The sequence below is a fragment of the Rhinatrema bivittatum genome, chromosome 13, assembly GCF_901001135.1.
Source record: "Rhinatrema bivittatum chromosome 13, aRhiBiv1.1, whole genome shotgun sequence".
In the NCBI taxonomy this organism is placed as follows: Eukaryota; Metazoa; Chordata; class Amphibia; order Gymnophiona; family Rhinatrematidae; genus Rhinatrema; species Rhinatrema bivittatum.
In genome coordinates, this window is record NC_042627.1 from 25,863,142 (window position 1) to 25,883,225 (window position 20,084).

Sequence of the window (20,084 nt, forward strand, 5' to 3'; positions counted from 1 at the left end):
TCAACTCAAGGACGCCATACTAGCCTGGTCCCCTTTACATTTGAGCTGGTGGGGTCGATTAGACTCAATAAAAATGGTTCTTGCGCCTCGAATCACATATGTCCTTTCCATGATACCTATTTTTTTTTCCAACACCTTTTATAAACAACTAGATCAGATCCTTACCAAGTTTTTATGGCACAACAAGACCCCTCGGATTGCCCTTGCCAAATTGAAACGTCCAACTAAATATGGGGGGGTTAACTTTCCGGATTTTTACTTATATCATCAGGCTTATATTTTACAACAAGGTTTTCACTATTTCACCACGGAGAAATCTTTATTTCCCTCCCCAAGATGGTTAGCTATAGAACAGTCCCTATTGCCCCCGGCCCCAATGGAATACTTTCCAGGTATACCATTGCCACCTCGTGCCAGAACCAATCCCATTTTGAGATCTCTCTATCTCGCAATCTCTATATTTGACAAGCTGCGACCACACCACCTTCCTTCCTGGGCTTTCTCCAAGTTTGCTCCGCTTTGGCATAACTTAAGTATTAAAATAGATGGCCAGACTCTTAACTGGCCTATTTGGCAAACATATGGGATATGGTTTCTTTCTACAATACTAGACAATGGGCAATTACTCCCGTTTACTTGTCTCCAGGACAGAAATAGTCTGCCCTCTTCTCAGTTTTATGCCTGGGTACAGTTGCGACATGCTTTAAAAGACATAGATGTTACTGCTCTCATGTCTCAAACCGAGCCTTCTTTGCTCTCCTTTTACATGCTTTATGGTGACAAAGGACACCTAGCTTCCAGAATTTATAAACTCCTTAAGGTAAAGATGCCACTCAGCTCCCTTACAGGACTACAATCCCTCTGGATGTCCACTCTAGACGTTCATTTGGATTCTAGCCAATGGCAAAACTTATGGCAGAAATCTGTTCGGATTTCTTTATCCTCGAGTTTGACTCAAACCTCCTACTTTATTATGAATAGAGCATTATGGACCCCTTGGAAGTTGTGCCGGGCGGGACTATTACAGGCTCACACTTGTTGGTCATGCGGAGGCCCTAATGGCACTCTATCCCACATGCTATATTACTGCCCACCAGTGCAACGTTTCTGGACCCAGATCTGGTCCATCATTTCTACTATACTTCCCCTTAACTGCTCTATTTCATATACATTGGTTATTCTACGTAGCGGAGACCCAGCCCTTACTCTCAGTTCCACTCAGGGCAAACTGTTAGATTTTTTGATGCTTACGGCATTACATAATATCACGGCCAATTGGAAGCAGAGCAGCTTACTTTCTGAATATATGTGGTGGAATTCTGTATGTATGTATAGTAAGTATGAGAAGGCTATGGCAATTAAGTTTCGTAGACTTGAGTCATGGTCTCAGGTGTGGAAGCCGCTTGACGAGTATACTGTTTCATTGCATTTAGATGCTGGGTAGCTTGGCTTGCCAATATTGCACATATTTTAACTTTATTATGACTATCTTCCTTTCATGGGTGATTGTACTGTTTCTTTTCTCTATATTTATTTTCCTCCTCTTCCTCTCCTACGTTTATTTTTGTTTACGTTTTCGCTTTTCATTTCCTTTGTACAAGAAAGGTAAATATTTGGTTCCTACGTATGTAAAGTGTACTTACTGTACTGATCTGATTGTACTCACGATATTGCTATGTTTGTACTTGTTATCTCTTTCAATAAAAAATTATTTTAAACTGAAAAAAAAAGAGTAGTTAAATCACAAGCAGATTGTGATACTTTGCAGGAGGACCTTGCAAGACTTGAAGATTGGGCATCCAAATGGCAGATGAAATTTAATGTAGACAAGTGCAAGGTGTTGCATATAGGGAAAAATAACCGTTGCTGTAGTTACACGATGTTAGGTTCCATATTAGGAGCTACCACCCAGGAAAAAGATCTAGGCATCATAGTGGATAATACTTTAAAATCATCAGCTCAGTGTGCTGCAGCAGTCAAAAAAGCAAATAGAATGTTAGGAATTATTAGGAAGGGAATGGTTAATAGAACGGAAAATGTCATAATGCCTCTATATTGCTCCATGGTGAGACCACACCTTGAATACTGTGTACAATTCTGGTCGCCGCATCTCAAAAAAGATATAGTTGCGATGGAGAATGTACAGAGAAGGGCAACCAAAATGATAAAGGGGATGGAACAGCTTCCCTATGAGGAAAGGCTGAAGAGATTAGGGCTGTTCAGCTTGGAGAAGAGACGGCTGAGGGGGGATATGATAGAGGTCTTTAAGATCATGAGAGGTCTTGAACGAGTAGATGTGACTCGGTTATTTTCACTTTCGAATAATAGAAGGACTATGGGGCATTCCATGAAGTTAGCAAGTAGCACATTTAAGACTAATCGGAGAAAATTCTTTTTTACTCAACGCACAATAAAGCTCTGGAATTTGTTGCCAGAGGATGTGGTTAGTGCAGTTAGTGTAGCTGGGTTCAAAAAAGGTTTGAATAAGTTCTTGGAGGAGAAGTCCATTAATGGCTATTAATCAATTTTACTTAGGGAATAGCCACTGCTATTAATTGCATCAGTAGCATGGGATCTTCTTAGTGTTTGGGTAATTGCCAGGTTCTTGTGGCCTGGTTTTGGCCTCTGTTGGAAACAGGATGCTGGGCTTGATGGACCCTTGGTCTGACCCAGCATGGCAATTTCTTATGTTCTTATGTTCTTATGGCTCAGGTATCAGGGAGAGAAAGGAGATAGGCACAATCCCTACGAGGCATGGTGCTTGGCAGCAGGTTGATGGTGCAATCAAAGGGCTGATGTTCTGGGAGCATCTTCGCCATCTTCTTGAAAAAACATCCTCGAAGTTGGTTACTGAGGAGATAGACCAATGGAGGTGGTTTCCAGGGGAACAGGAATGCACTGAACTTAGAGGAGGCAGTCAGACTGGCACCATGGGTCCCATGAGGTCAGCTGGAGGATGCCCCAATCAATAAGGGGAGAGTGTACCTGCAGCCACGGTAATCCAAAGACGATGGGATAAATTGATTTCTCGAGGATGAAGAATGGAATCATCTCTTCGTGCAGCATACCAGTGCATAGTCATACCGGAGTGGTGATCCAGGTAATTCGGCCCAGTAAGGGTTCCTCATGGATCGAAGAGACCACAATGGGTGGAATCCTGGGTAGAGCAGGCAGACTTAGCTACCAGTTCACTGAAGATAAAGTTCTCTCCGGTGCCGGAGTCCATCAGCTCCAGGGTAGGATAAGTGCATTGTGGAAGGACAATAGGGACTGGCAGTGTACATTGGGGAGCGGTGGTGGCACAACCTAGGGTCATCTCCCCACTGACACCTAGGTTTGGCAGTTTCCCTGCTGAACTGGGCACTGGGCCAAGAGATGATCCTTCCCGCCACAGTAGAGGCAGAGGCCCAGGGAACGTCTCCACTGCCTTTCTTTTGGAGAGAGGCAGGACTGGTCCAACTGCATGGGTTCCTCAGAGTGCAGAAAGCTGACCTTGGCTGTGGGAGTCGGTGCAAGAGGATGTGAGAAAGATGGAGCCAGAAGAACAGGTGTTTGAGACTCTTGAAGCTGTTGCTGGATGCGACAGTTGATTCTTCCCACTATGTCTATAAGGGCATCCAGTCCATCAGGAAGATCCTGGGTGGTGAACTCATCCTTGACCCTAGGAGACAGGCCCTCCAAGAAGATGCTTCAGATGCTGTCCTCCCACCAGCCCAACTCAGTGGCCAGGGTATGGAATTTGATAGCATATTCTACCAGCATCTTGGAGCCCTGCCGGAGATGAAGAATGTCGGAGCCAGCAGTGGTTAGGCACCCAAGCTCATCAAAGCCCTGCTTGAAGGTCTGTACAAAACATTGCAGGTCCTGCAATATTGGGTCACCATGCTCCCACAAAGGGGATGCCCAAGCCAAGGCCTTCCCATCAAGCAAGGAGAGAATAAAGGTAGTCTTGATGCTGTCGCTGGAGAACTGAGCTAGTTGAAGAGAGAAATGCATGAAGCATTGATTGAGGAAACCCTGACACTGCCTGGGATCTCCAGCAAACCGGGGAGGAGCTGGAAGATGGATGCTTGCTGCTGCTGCTGTTGCTGCAGGCAGAGCTGGTGCCGAGGAAGCTGAACCACTGGGACAGCAGAAGTAGTTGTGTCCAAGCGAGCTGCAAGGTGCTCCACGGTGTTGGCCAGCATTTCCAGGCAATGTTGCTGCTGCTGAATTTTTTGGGCCAGGCCTGGAATGGCCTACAGACCGGGAATTTCTGCCAGGTCCATGGCCTCAGCAAACTGTTGCACGGTGGACCCCTGGCTGAGATGAGGTTGGCGCTACCTACAGGAGGAGACCTCCAGTAGATCCTCGTCGTCGGAGGCGGGTACGCTCGATGGGGAGACCCAACAGGACCTTCATCAATACCAGCCTCGTTCCCCGCAGTTTGAGCCCTTGAGTACCGGGGCTGGCTGGACTTAGGCGCGGGTCTCCCGATGATGATGAATCCCATGACGGCAGCAGGCATAGTCAGGCATACCAGAGGTCAGGGCAGGTGGCTAGTAGCAGTATCCGGAAGAAGGTCAAAGGTCAGGGCAGGCAGCAAGCAGGAGGAACTGAAGAACGGCAGTTGGTCGGGGTAGGAGGCAGACAAGACGAAATCCAAGAACGTACCGAGGTCAGAACCAGAAGAGCAGTCATGAAGTGGAAGGAGTGGAGCGGGGACCAGGAACACGGAGACGAGGCAGGAACACGGAGCAGTATCAGGAATTTGGAGCAACCAGCATCTCTGAGGCAGAGCGGGACCTGTTGCTGAGGCCAGGAACTGATGGTCAGGCAGGATTTATATGACATCATTGGCTGGGGCAGCGGGAAGATTTCCTGCTGCTTGCCCTTTAAATATCAGGAGGAGCCGCACTCAATAATGCAAAATAAAAACATCATCATTCCTCATAAAACAAAATCAAGAAATATAAATCAATCATAATAGTAAACCATAATAATAAAAAGAATATTTCAAAACAGATAATGAACAGAACAACATCTAATAATTATGAAAGATAAGAATTAAAAAAAAACTAAATGTTTCCCAAAAATCAATTACATATTTCAGATATATCATATAACACACAATAATAAAAATTAATAAGGATAAACAATTTCCCAATCTCCATACCTGGGAAACTTTTGATTTCCAGTCACTCTCAGATTGTCATAGATTAGTGGAGGGGAGGGGGGGGGGGAGTAGCAGGGGGAAAAGGGAAGAGGCAGCATTCAAACTCTCCCCTCTCATATGGAAACAAGTTCATTCACACAATACACAAACACACACTCTCACACTCCTTTCTATCTTTTCACTCCCCTCTTCCCCACTTTCGTTCTCTCTCACCTCCTTCCCTTCCTACTAAATTCCCTTTCCTCTCACTCGCCCTTCTCTTCATCAACCCCCTCCATTCGCCTCCCCCTCCCCTTCCAGTCAGTCCCCTCCACTCACCCCACACTCTTCCCTTCCCTCATTCTCACCTGTAAACAGAGGGCACTGCCACGAGGGCCTCATCACACTGGTGGAGGGTGGGAACCCCACCAGCATATCATCAGCAGGCTCAGCTGTGCTGGACTTCATTTCACTGACAGGGGGTAGGAACCTTGCCAGTGCATATTCAGAGGATGCCGTGGTGCAGGTCTTTTTGCTGGCGAGGGAGAGGTGGCCACTTCGGGGGTATTTTGGAGAGTACTTTATGCTGCTTCCAAAATTTTGCTGCCTGAAGCAGCTGCCTCACCTTGCCTCAATATAGAACCACTCCTGATTGGAACATAAATTGTTTCCAGTGTGATTATTACAATTGACCATAGAGAAGTTAAAGATAACACCCAGGACCCAAGAGGTTGGGGTTATTTGGATTATATCAGTGTGAGAACATTAGTCCTATTGCAAGTATGTAGCCATAGCCTACTATGAGAAGAATCTCAGTCCAGAGGTAGATTATATTAATCTAATTAAGTTTATGTTTTATTCTTATTATTGGTATTGATAATTTGACTGTGTATTATGATTATTACTGATTGCATTTTATTTGATTTTGGGTTATTCTACAATTGCTATTGATTGTATTTCATTTCTGCTTTGTTCCACACTTTGAGCACTTTAAGTGGTATACTGTGTTATAAAAATTAAATTATGTTATGTTATATTATATTCATTATGCATGGTTCATGGGTGCCAGGTTCTGAAAGGAGCTGTGGTTTGTGGCCCTCTATCAAGGACTGTCGAAGTAATTACTGGGATAATGGGAAGGGCAGGGGAGAATCTAATCATAGAAAATTCACCGGTAGCGTTGGATAAAGGCCCAGAGTGGCTCAGGTTCAGACCCTCTGTCATAAATGGCTGAGAACAGAGTATGGACTGGTTCTGACTGAGCTTCAAGTTTAGATACATAGGAAGGCGAGCTAGGTCCCCTTCCCTCCATGCCCGCCCCCCCTAAAAACTGTTGATTAACTTCTACTTAATTATTTTGCAATAGCAGTATTATAGAAAAACATTCAAATTTGTTTTCTCTAAATCTGAACCAGTCTATTAGCATTATCAATTTTTCATAGACTTCAGCTTTGTTTTCTGCCAAAAAAAGACTGGTACGGTATTGTGTAATATACCATGGGATCTCATTTTAATCAGAGGTTTAAAAGTCACAGTGGATTCCCTTTTGTATTAATTATTCAGACCCCTCAGTTATACATTTATTTATTTGCTTTTATATACTGACATTCATTGGGGTATATCACATCGGTTTACATGTTAATGCGGAGAATAGTAAGACTAAGGTATCTTATTATTATTACATTGTAACGAAGGCAACTCAACAATTAATGTAATTACATTTTTTTTTTTTATTTAAACAATTTTTATTGGATGATTTAGCAAATACAATTTAGTAAATACAACCATAATAGCAATCATCAGAGCTATATAAGACCCACAACCCCCCTCCCACCCTGACAACAGGAATTGAGAAAACAAATGAATAGATGAGTGGCAAAAATACATAACATATCGTTATTAGTTGTGAAAGGTGACTGAAGTACACAGCTTGAAGTGGAACGTTCGACCGATGCTCGTCGGGGAAGCCCAAGCCCGGAAGAGGAAACCAGGGAATGAAAAAGTCAGATTAACAAGCGGACTCAGCACTCAAATCAGGGGCAGAGTCCCCCTGGGCTTGATCCTGGAGCCATGTACAATACGGTTCCCAGACTGCCGTAAAAGGTTTCACACGGTTATGATGTACTGCCGTGAGGCACTCCATGCCGGTAATATTCCCCCGGGAAACCGTCCAACCCTGGGGCCTTTCCCGGTTTCAAGTTCTTAATAGCAAATGCGACTTCATCCACGGTGATAGGAGCATCTAACAAAAGCTGTTGGTCCCCAGTGAGTGCCGGTAATGAGACAGAGGCTAAGTAGCAGTCAATGTCCACGTCCCGAATGGACGCCTCAGGAGAGTATAACTGGGTGTAAAAATCAGAAAAACAGGAGCGAATACTCTCTGAAGAGGTTTCCAGAACGCCCTGGGGAGTACAAATTTTTGCAACTAAGGTCTGCGCTTGTTGTGCCTTTAAACTCTGCGCCAACAAGCGACCCGCCTTGTTACCCCCCTCAAAATATTTTTGTTTGGTCAGGTTCAGCTGGTGACTCACATAAGCATCATCTATAGAGCATAACAGGTCTTTAGCATGTAAAAGGCGAGCATAAAGTGCAGGTGACCCGGTGGCAGCGTGCTGTTGCGACAGCTGGGTAATGTCAGACACCAATGCCGATCGTTTGCCCTCTCGTTCCTTATTGCAAAAAGCCACCCGAGAGAGCAAAAGCCCTCGGATCACGGCCTTGGAGCATTCCCAAAGTGTGGCAGCAGACACGCCGTCCGTGTTATTGACCCTGAAATATTCTCGTATGCTGGAGTCGAGCTGTTTGGTGAAGGCAATATCCCTCAACAAACTGCTATTTAGACGCCAAGCACGCAGGCCGCCAACAGTGTCGAGTAAGGCCACTGTTGCCCAAACAGGCGCGTGATCGGACCACGTGATGCCATCGATGCCCACTGCCCGAACAAGGTTTTGAATATGGGCCCCCAATAAAAAGGTAATCAATACGGAAATAAGATTTGTGAGGCGCAGAAAAAAAGGTATAGGACCTCGAGGTCGGGTACCTATCCCGCCAAATATCTACTAAGTGCCAGCGCGTCAGGAATGCGCGCCACGCTTTACGTAGCCCAGAGAAGGCATTAGTAGGCTGAGAGGAATTGTCAACCTTAGGGTCCATAGATAGATTAAAATCTCCCCCCAATATAATGTCTCCAGCAGCCTGACCAAGCAGTAACTGGTCTATTTCCTTTAGAAAGGATGCTTGGTTGACATTGGGGAAATAAACATTAACCAGGGTCAGGATACGGCCGCCCACTCTCAGTTTAAGCAGTAAATACTGGCCCTGTGGGTCCAGAACTTTGTGCACCACATCATGGACTAAGGTGTGAGAAACAAGAATCCCCACCCCTGCGTATCGGGAATTCTTTGTGCTGGCTGCCCAATAAGTGCTGGGGTAAGAGGGAAAAACTAGCAAATGTTCAAAACGCTTACGGATGTGCGTTTCCTGAACAAAGGCTAGAGCCGCCTGTTGCACTTGCAATTCCTTTCTGAAAAGTACCCTTTTTCGGGGAGTATTTAACCCCTTTACATTAAGGGATATAATTTTAGTAGCCATAGGTGGAAAGAGGGGTTAGATAAACATAAGGCCATTCCCAGAGCTCTCCAGGCCCCGGACTCCCATCCAAACATCGGTGCAGACAGTCCCCCCACATATACAGTAAACGCCACACATAGATCATAGTACAATAGTAAGATACCCTGTTGTCATCCCCAAATAATGGAAGGTATGCCACCATTCCCAGTGGAAAGCAGACCTTCAGGGGGCTGCAACTGTACCCGGCACACAGGGAACTCCCCGTGCCAAGGCCATCCCCCCCTCTGAAGCAAAAAGATAGCAGAACAATATGAAAACACCAAAAATGCAAACAGGAACAAAATTTGTCATAACTCAAGAGGGCAGAAAAGTTATCCACCCAATCGCCCATGATTAATGCAGAGACCCCAGGCGAAAAAGGTGCCTTGAAAAACCAGCTCCAAAACCACCTCCATGGGAGAAAGTGGTAAGAAAGACCAACGATGAGGTCGACTGTTCAGCCTTGATCAGACAGGGACCCTCCAGCAGCTCCCGAGTGGCGACGGAGGCGGCGTCCGCCCTTTCCAGCTCGCTGCCAGCGAGGCAGGGCATCCGGTTTGGAGCGGGCCGCGGCCGGCTTTGGTATCTGAAACGGAACTGGTAGCTGAGCCTGCTTGAAAGCCTCTGCTGCTTCCGTCAGTGTCTTGACACGATAAGTCACGCCTTGAATTTGAAATTGTAGTCCAAATGGAAAAGTCCATCTATAGCGTGTCCCACCCGAACGTAGAGCCGCCAGTGACTTCACGCAGGTCGTAGCGGCGTTTAAGGGTCACCGGAGCCAAATCTTGAAATATTGTGATGGAGTGAGACTGCCATTGAATATCCCGTTGCTTCCTGGCCGCTTCATAAACCTGGGATTTCTGCAGAAAACTGTGGAAACAGATAATAATGTCCCGAGATCTCTGCTTACCTCGCTGTCCCAGGGCCCGGTGGGCGCGTTCTAGCCGGATGGTAGAGGCCTCTGCAGAGTTGTTATCCTGGTCCGGGGAGGCCATTTGTAAGATAGAAATACAGATTTGTTGGGCAATGCTATGGGCATCCATATATTCCGGACTGTCTGGCACTCCTCTAATACGGAGATTACATCTCCTATTCCTGTTTTCTAGGTCTTCCAGCTTGTCAGAGAGGGCAGACAATTCTGTATCAAATTTCTGTTGTTGATCCGCCATTTTGTTCAAGACCTCCCCATGGCCATCCACCCTCCCCTCCACATCATCCACGCGGCGACCAAGTGTAGCTAAGTCCTCCCTAATATCAGCCATGGAGGACATCAGCTCTTGTTTGTGCTGTTTCATGTCAGCACGGAGCTCCATGAACCACCCCCTCATCTCCTCCTTAGTGACAGCTTCTCCCGTGGTAAGCGGAGCCTGTGGGGGGAGGGGTCCGATCGCGGTCCCAGGGCCCTCGGCAGCGTCAAAATCAAGGCTGGTCGGGTCGATACCCACAGGCCCCTCCTCGGCATGTGCCTTACCGTAGGCAAAATGTTTTAGGTCTGCCGTCTTTTGTTTCGCCGCCATGAGCGCAGGCACGGCAGAGGGAGGTATGGCAGTGCGAATCGGGGCAGGAGAACGACGATATCAGCTGTTTTTGAGGTGTTTTCAGCACGGAGGGAACGGAGCTCAGCACTCACACGTCGTGTCCCATCGGCCGCGGAACAGCGCCCCTAATGTAATTACATTTTAACAGAGGGGAACATTGTAACGGAAGTAACTCAACAACTCAACACTGATATAATTACATTAGGAGGTAGGCATCTCAAGAATTATTACATTGTATAGATAAGTACATAGGAAACATAGTGGAACTTATTGTGGTACGTGGGCATGCAATAAGGCTAGATAGTATTGTGACATTTTCATTTAATCATGAGATTGGGATGGAGAGGGGGAAGGGGGAAGGGTGTTAGGCCTGTGGGTTGGTAGGCTTTTTGGAATAACCAGGTTTTTAGATTTTTTTTGATAGACTGGGTGGAGGTCTCAAGTCTGAGTTGTGCAGGGAGTGTGTTCCATAATGAAGGGCCAGGTATTGATATTGTGTGTTCTCTGGTTGTGGTGAGGTGTGCTTGTTGCGGAGGGTATGTTTAGCAAGCCGGTGTTCTTGGATCTGAGGTTTCTTTGGGTGTCATGGTGGTGGAGGGCATCTTTTAGCCATTCTGTATTTTTATTGTAGATGGATTTGTGTAGTAGGGTTAGGGCTTTATATTGGATTCTGTGGGTTATAGGGAGCCAATGAAGGTCTTTGAGGATGGGTGTGATGTGGGAGGATCGACTGCTGTTTGTTAGGGATCTGGCTGCTGCATTTTGGAGTAGTTGCAGGGGTTTGAAGGTGGATGAGGGTGGATGAGGGGAGCCCGAGGAGGAGGGAGTTGCAGTAGTCCAGTTTAGAGAATAAGAGGGATTGGAGTACTGTCCTGTAGTCTTGATTGAAGAGGAGGGGCTTGAGTTTCTTGAGGACTTGTAGCTTAAAGAAGCCCTTTTTTTTTTTTTTTTTTAATAGTTTATTTATCAATTTTTAAAATTAACAAACATGTGAATTTTTTAAACAAAGAAAATTCAAAATATTGGTTTAGAGAAACAAAATTAATACAAACGAAACTAATATATTAATAAGTTGGATAACATTTTATCCCAATTCTATCCCTAAACCAATCACTTTTCAAGTCAATATTGAGAGAAATGTGGGAGAATAGAAAATAAAAGGGAGAACATTACATACAATCTTTCTCAATACTAAAAAGGATATACTATTCTCATTCACTTAATTTATGACAATGGGGATGAGGTTGTTAATTTTCATTGCTCTATGAAACTCTTTAAATGGTCGGGTGTAAAGAAAATAAAAACTTCCTCCTCCTTTGAAATTAAACATTTACAAGGAAATCTTAAAACAAATTTATATCCCAAAGCAATAACCTCTTGATGGTAACCCAAAAAGGATTTCCGTCTCTGCTGTGTTGATGCAGCTAGGTCTGGAAACATTTTTATATCTTTCCCCAGGTAACTGGTAGGGAACTTGGAAAAATATCTTTTCATTACAAGATTTACATCATTTATTGTTGAAAATGTTAGCATCAAAGTTCCCCTATCAATGACCTGTGCTAGAGAATTTTCTAAAAAATTTGTAAGATCTCCTTGAAACATTTGATCTTCTGTCTGAGGTACTTGATTTCTAGGTTTAGGCAAAAAGAAGCAGTTGATAATTACTGGAGAATCCTCTAATACAAACCCAAGACATTCAATCAGAAATTTTTTTAGGGAAATTATAGGGACTTCCCCAATTACCCTGGGAAAATTTAAGAACCTTAAGTTCAAGCATTTGGAATTATTTTCAAGGTTTTCCAGTCTCTTGGTAATATTATCTCTATCTTTTACAACTGCGACTTGAAAATCCAGATTTCTCTTTTCATTCAACTCTAATAATTTTATTTTCTCCGTGGAATCTTTAATTTGTTTTTGGACTTGAAGAAAATCTCTTTAGTAACCAGCATTCATTGCATCAACTTTATTTTCCAACCTTTTGATGTTATTTAAGGTGCCAGCCATCATGTCCCAGAGCATATCTAAAGTGACCACCACAGGGCGGGATAGTGGGATAGGGGGTGTCCCGTTGACCAGCTGAGCCCCCACTTCATTATGAGCTTGGAACAGTTCTAAACCTCCTACAGCTCCTTCGACACCCACAGCTTCCACTGAAGCTTCTCCAAAAGACCCATTCCCATTCCTTTGCGCAGGTGGCAGTCCAGTGTTGGGACTGAGGGAGGCCTCCTCTGCAGGCACTGCCAGTCCTCCCTGACTGGCAGGCACACCAGATTCTTTGGATCCTATCCTATCTAATCCAGTCGTGACCATGAAGCGACTAATATCTAATTGAATAGGGGAGGGTAAAGGGAGGGAAGGAAATACTCTCACCTTTCCCTTCCTTTTCGGAGGCATAGCCACTGATAAAGGAAAAAGTTATTAAGAACAAATCTAGCCGCTTCCTCACTTGTATTGCCTTATTTTCCCACAAGGATGTTCCGAAGAAGAGTTTAGGAAAGAGAAAGGAAAATGTTTTTACCTATATTTTCCAACGAAGATAGTCCCAGGCTTCTCCAGGCGGACTCCAGGTGAAGCCAGGCAAAGCCGACATGCCGTGCGCCCCTTAGGCACGCGCGGCTTGGGCGGCGCGCCGGCTCTGTGGCGTGCCGCACACAGCCTGATTTTAAGTGCTTCCTGCTTCCTCTCGCCGGGTCCGCCCCCTGACGTCAGCAGTCCCGCTGATGGCTCACCGTCGGGTGCAGGTAATTGCTGCTCGCCCCGGATAGCTTCAGCTGTGGCCGGAATGATGTTCTCTCTTTCCGCTCTCCTTCTCTCTCCAGAAGCCCTCTTTTATTGTTGTGTTGATATGTTTTTTTAGGTTGAGCTCGGAGTCTAATGTGATACCTAGGTCTTTTACTTCGGTAATGCATTGGCTGAATGGTTGGATGGGCATGGGGTCCTGGATGTTCTTTGTGAGGTGTTTGTTTGTTATGTATAGTATTTCTGTTTTTGTGTGATTGAGTGTGAGAGATAGCTGTGAAAGGAGGTTTTTTATTTGGGCTGAGTAGGATTCCCACAACAGTAGGGTGCGTTATATGTTTTCTTTCATGGGGCGTACTATCTGGACATCATCTGCGTAGACGAAGTAGTGGAGGTTCAGGCTGGAGAGGAGTTTGCAGAGGGGGAGCATGTATATATTAAATAGGGTGGAGGAGAGAGAAGAACCTTGTGGGATGCCATGGGGGAGTGGAAAGTGTTTTGATTCGCTGTTGTTTAGTCACACTTCGTAGGATCTATTCGATAAGTAGGATTCAAACCATTTTATGGTTTTGTCACCTAGTCCGATTTCCGTTAGTTGGGTTAGTAAAGAGTTGTGGTTGATGGTGTCAAAGGCAGCAGAGATGTCCAGTAATATCAGGAGGTAGGAGTGTCCGGCATCGAGACCTCTCAGGGTGGTGTCTGTGAGGGATAGTAGTAGCGTTTCGGTGCTGAGTGATTTCCTGAATCCATGTTGAGAGGGGTAAAGGATTTTGTGTGTTTCCAGGTGTTCCAAGAATTGGTGGTTGACAATTTTTCCAGGATCTTCGATATGAAGGATAGGATCAAGATGGGTCTGTAGTTAGCAGGGTCGGAAGGATTCAGTTGTTGTTTTTTTAGAATGGTTTTATTACGCTGCATTTGAGGGCTTCGGGGAAAGAGGCCTTGTTCGAGGGATGTATTTATTATGTTGACTATAGGTTTAGCGATGATTTCAGGGATTAGCTTGAGAGTTTTGACTGGGATGGGATCTAGAGGGTGGGCAGTTGGGTTGATTGTTTGTATAATCGTTTTGACTTCTGTTGAGGCAATGAGGTAGAAGTTGGACCAAGTGGGGAATGTTGTGTTGTGGGGATTTGGCCTTTCCTGGCATGCTGGGGGGTTGGTTGGTATTAAATTTGATATTTTGTCTGTGAAGAATTGGGCGAGTTCCTCCAAGCCTTTGTGGAGTCTTCCTTTGACAGTGGGTTGTGGCTTGGTTGGGTCAAGTTTGGAGACAAAGTTGAAATGGATTCTGGGGTTATATTGGTGTTGGTGAATTTTCTTTGAGTAGAATTCTCGTTTGGCTTTGTCAGTGTCTGTTCTGTATATGTGGAGTAGTGTTTTGTATCTGTCGAGGTGAGGTGAGGTAGGATGTCTTCTCCATCTTTTCTCTGCTTGTCTGAGAAGTCGTTTGGTGTTTTTTAGTTCTGGGTTATACCAAGGTGTTTTGGGGGGTTGTCTGTATTGATTACCTTGGAGATAATTGGGCATTTGGATTTGGCAATTTCGGCATTGATGGAGATCCAAGAGCTAATGGCAGAGTTTGCATCATTGAGGTCGAGGGTGTTCAAGGCATTGGGGAGGGTTTCTATCAGCTCTTCGCTGGGGCATGGTTTGTGGAATTCAATTACTTTTTGGATTGGTCGGTTTCAGTGTGGAAGGTTTTCAATCGAAGTGTGGTCTGGATTAATTTGTGGTCCGACCATGGAACGCTGGTTGTCGTGGGTGGGTTGTTTGTGGATGTAGCTTTGTCATTGATGAATATGAGGTCAAGGGTGTGGCCTGATCTCTGAGTTGATGAATTAACAATTTGTTTGAAGCCCATTGCGATCATGGTGTCAAGGAAGAGGGTGCATGAGGTGGGGGAAGGGGGTGGCGTCGATATGGAGGTTGAAGTCTCCTAAGATGATTGCGGGGAGGTCGGTGTTGATTTGGGAGGAGATAGTTTCGATGAGGTGGGAGAGATTGAGATCTAGGCATTTTGGTGGGGAGTATAGTAGCAGTATTTGGAGGTTTCTTGATTTGAAGTGGGCTATTTCCAGGGGGGGTGTTATGGTGATGGGGTGGTGTGTGAGTTTGAATTTGTTTAGGGCTAGGAGGAGTAGGCTGCCTCCTTTTTTTTTGGTCTGGGTAGGGAGAAGATGTCATACCGATATGATATGATTGGTATCATGAATGTCGGTATAAAAAAAGCCCTAAATAAATAAATAAATAAATAAATAAAAATAAATAAATAACTTGAGCGAGGAAGTTGATTTATTAGTGCTGTGTCAGATTTTTTGAGCCAGGATTCGGTGACGTATAGGATGTCTGGGTGGTTGTCTGTAAGGAGGTCATGTAGGATGGGGATTTTTTTGGAGATGAATTGGGCATTTATTAGGAAGAGGGTTAGGATTGAGATGGTTGCTATGAGGGTGCTATGAGGGTGTTTGCTATGAAGGTGTCTGGTAGTGAGCAGGATTGAAGCCGTCATAGCCACAGGCATCCAGGGCCTTATTCAAATAACAACATTTTCCTGTGCCTATAGGAAACATCTTTATTGAATAATGCCCCAGTTTTTACAGTGGGAGCACTGAAAACCACTTTTGAGCCCTGTGCATAACAGCAGCCATCAGTCTTGTACTTCAGCCCAAGGGATGCTACCACTCCTAGTTCCAACACATATGCATGCAACTCTGGGATTTTGGCAAACAGCAGCAAAGTCACTTTTGAATGAATACATAATGGCTGGGAGAAGCACACTAGCTGCTGGAAATCTGAGTCATATCCTAATTTCATTATGCTTCACTTTATGGATGGACAATGAGTTACTTAGAGAGGGCCTGTGAAATGAGAGTGAAGGCATTCAGAGGGCCTTGAACTGCAGCAGGCTGTAACCTGATTGGCTTACACAACACAGTGAAGGGAAAAAACATTTGCATTTGAATAAATCCTTTAGTCTAATTGAAATTCTTCACATGTCTGACGAAAATAGGAAAATCAAATTCAGAGAAACTAAATCAGGCAGGAAAGAATTGCCTTGTTGCAGCCTGAAATTGCACTTTTTACTGCCACTGTACCTCTTATTTTTCTACAAACTGTCAGTTACCCCCAGTGTCTGAAATCAACTAAGTAACTGATCCATGATTAAACCCACATAAATCATCAGCGAGCTGGAGAGAGAACATGCCTGTCATTGCGGAGAGCAGCAAGAAGGAAACTTTAGCTACAAGGCAAACGGATTCTGCAGAAAACGATGAAACCAGGTACATCTTGTTCTTATGGAGTATATTTTGCATCTTAGTAAAATTTGAAAAAGATAACATCTAGTTCAGTGACTGCTATTTGTATTGAGTGGCACAGACTAATTGGTGCCCAGTATAAAGAACTGGATACTTGTGACACGGAGCTCAGATCAGAGACTCTCTTCACTAGGGTGTTATTTCATTTATAACTAAAACTTGCTTGAGTTGAAATTATTATAATATTTAACATGCGGACTACTCACATGTTCGCTCAGGAAGAAACAGGGAATACACTGTATTTTTTCCCAGGTAGATCCCTGTTTTCTCATGTTTTCCGTGTTTTAGCAGTTTGTCTAAATAGTTATATTGCTCTATATTTTCTATATTCGGATCACAATTTGAACCACACTTATTCCCACTAGTGAGAATAGGATGGTTTTAAAGTCTCAGTTCTAGATTATTGATGTATTTTTATGCTATATTGTTATTTATATGATGTATTTTGATTATAGTATTTATTGCTTCTTAAGGTAGATATTCATTATCTGGCTAAGAAAGTTAGCTGGATAAACATCTGGCTAACTTAGCTAGGTTATTCATCAGTCAAACTTTAGACCTGTTCAAACAGCAGGTCTAACTTATCTGGCTAACTCATCCAGATAAGTCTGATTACCGCCACTTATCTGGCTAAGTTACCCAGATGAGTAGCTACACCCCCACCACTTAGATGGATAACTATGTAGTCAGATAACAGCGGCTGCTGAATGTAACTAGATATTGAGGTCAGATAAGTCCCAACTTATCTGGTTAACTAGCACTGAATATCGACCTCCTTGGATTGAGCTTGTATCGAGGAAGGCCATATAAAAGTGTAATGGCGATATTAAGTCGGAGGTCCCGAAAGTTAAAAAAAAAAAGAAGAAAAAATGTAAAATGGGCCGGCGGCTGTCGGGCTGAAAACTGGAAGCGCAATTTTGCCTGCATCCGGTTTCCGAGAACCGATGCTGGCAAAATTGAACATCGGCTGTCAAACCTGCTGACAGCCGCCGCTCCTGTCCAAAAAGAGGCGCTATGGACGCGCTAGTGTCCCTAGTGCCTCTTTTTACCGCCGGGCCTAATTTAAATAAATGTTTTTACTGTATCGCGCGCACAGCAGAGTGTCCTATGCGCGCGCCAGGAGAGCCACGTTTTTTACTGTATCGGCCCGTGTGTGTGGTGTATGTGTGTGTGTGAGAATGAATTGGTGCCTGCCTGGGGGTCTGTGTGTGTGAGAATGAATGCGTGCATGCCTGGGGGATGGTGAGGGAGTGGTGTGAAAATGAATGGGAGCCTGCCTGGGGGTCAGTTTCAGTGTGTGAGAATGACTGGGAGCTTGCCTGGGGGTGTGTTTGTGTGAGAATGATTGGGAACTTGCCTGGGTGTGTGTGTTTGTGTGTATGTGAGGGAGCCAGAGAGAGTGAGAGCATGAGTGTGTATGAGAAAATCCAGGGGAGTGTGTGTGTGTGTGGGGGGGGGGGGGGTGGAGGGGGAGAGAGTGTCTTAGAGCCTGAGAGTGTGTCAGTGTCTGTGAGAGCGAGAGGTTATGGTGGGTATAAGAGCATGAATGTGTATGTATGTGACAGTGTATGTGTGAGAGAGAATGGACATGTGAGTATGTGTGAGAGAGAGAGGATAATCTCCTAATCCTTGACAATATCAGGGTGACTGGAAATCAAGAGCTCCCTCGGATGGACAGCAGGGGCTTTTTAAAATTCTTATTAGTTTTAATTATTGGGTGTTATTTGATATATGTGCTATATTGAAATATTTTATGGGTGTTTGGGAAATTGTAAAAAATGCATATGTTTTTAATTAATAGAAATTCTATTTATCAGTAGTTTTAAAATATTCTTTTATTATTATGGTTTTACTATTATAACTGATGCTTTATGTTTCTTGATTTTATTTGTTTTATGAGGAATGGTGGTTCTGTTTTTCCATTGTTAATACACAGAGTCTGGCTTCTTGGGGTTTCCATTTCAGTTTTTGTCTAATTTGTGCTCCTTTATTTTGTATTCTGTATATGGTGAGGGTCTGTCTCTGCTTTATGTGTGTGACATGATGAGAGATTCTGCTAGCATAGGGATCTATAGCAATCTGGTTTGTTTTGTTTCCTCAGTAGGTGGTGTATTGGTATTCTAGGACCCAGTGTAATATTTACCCTTGCTTTTACACAGGTAGGGTTATTGTTGTTTGAGTCCTTGGTGTTATTACTGTTATGTTACAATGGGATTGCAGTATAGATTTTGAGTGTCTTTTTTGCGAGGTTTTATTTTAGTTCACAATGTGCCTGGCAGTGGAAGGTGTTTGTGCTGCTGTTACTGTGAGATGACACCAGCATTTGAAAATATCTTTTAGTATGATGAGCTGTAAGGGAAACATCCAAGCTCCATTGTTTGGGGGAATTTCAGTGGATGCACAGAGTTTCAGAACTGGAGGTGCAGGATTTATATTGACATTCTGTCCCTTCCTATAAATTCCAGACTTCACTTTCATAGCCATATAGAATTAGTTGAATGAGGCTATCAAATAATTTTATAGTGTGAAACTGGCCAGCTTTTTAAAATTACGGGACATTCTGTCCCGTAATTGATACTGTGTCACGAAATTGATACTGTGTCACGAAATTATGTTTGTCTAAAAAGTGTGTCACCAACATGAAAAGTTTGGAAAGCTCTGATCTAAATCTGATATGCAAAAACACCACCAGTAATCACCTCTTAAAGAATGATTTCATCACAACCTCTGTGCATTTAAATTCAGACTTTCCAGCCTCCCATCCAGGGTTGGCCTTTGATCTTTATCTTTATTTTACTCAAACAATTAAGAAAAAATTTTTTTAAGAAGGAAGGGAAAGTTTCATACTTCGTACTGTTATCCTCAAGCATGTACATGAATGTATTACCCCATTGCTTGGGGATAACAGTACGAAGTATAAAACTTTCCCTTCCTTCTTAAAAAACATTATAGTGCAGACATAATTTGCCCTCTAAAGACTAAACATAAGAACATAAGATATGCCATACTGGGTCAGACCAAGGGTAATGCATTCATTTGTAATCATTAACAATCCCTCTCCAACCACATGTTTTGGTTGAAGGGGGGTTTGTTAATGATTACAAATGAATGTATTACCCCGTTGCTTGGGGATAACGGTACGAAGTATGAAACTTTCCCTTCCTTCTTAAAAACTTTTTTTCTTAATTGTTTGAGTAAAATAATTCAACAAAGATAAAAAGCAAAGGCCAATCCTGGATGGGAGGCTGGAAAGTCTGAATTTAAATGCACAGAGGTTGTGATGTAATCATTCTATAAGAGGTGATTACTAGTGGTGTTTTTGCATGGTCTTTAGAGGGAACATTGACTGTGGATTGTAAGTACCAAAACCACTCCAGACTCAGATGTAGTGATCAAAATTAAATACTTTACTGCTATATAATTAAATGGGAAATGGCACATAAAGAAGAAACAGAAAGGAAAAAAGGAGACACTGTAAAAGGAATTGGGAAAAGACTGAGAAAAGGAATGTGGGGGGAAAAAAAGCCTGGAACAAGCTGATTAGAAAAATAAGATCTGGTAAAAAAAAAAAAATTATTTTGAATTTTTAGTGAATGGCATAAGTTATCTTCGGGAATGTGCATTACATCTTTGTATTTTGTTCTTTCTTCAGTATTCCACTGTTCAGACTATGGTTTCTTGGGCTTTCCAGTTTATTTTTGTCTGCATGTTTTTGTTTCCAATTTGTAGTCCCTTATTGTATAT

General features: G+C 43.7%; 1 protein-coding gene across 1 annotated transcript in view; it reads left to right on the forward strand.

Moving 5' to 3' along the window:
* The first annotated feature begins 16,040 nt into the window (after nt 1–16,040).
* The window catches only part of ACSBG1 (acyl-CoA synthetase bubblegum family member 1), a 96,195-nt gene continuing 92,151 nt past the window's right edge, over nt 16,041–20,084 (forward strand). The window contains 1 exon segment of the mRNA XM_029575025.1: nt 16,041–16,304. Within this exon segment, the coding sequence (XP_029430885.1) occupies nt 16,225–16,304 (80 nt within the window). The 5' untranslated portion in view covers nt 16,041–16,224.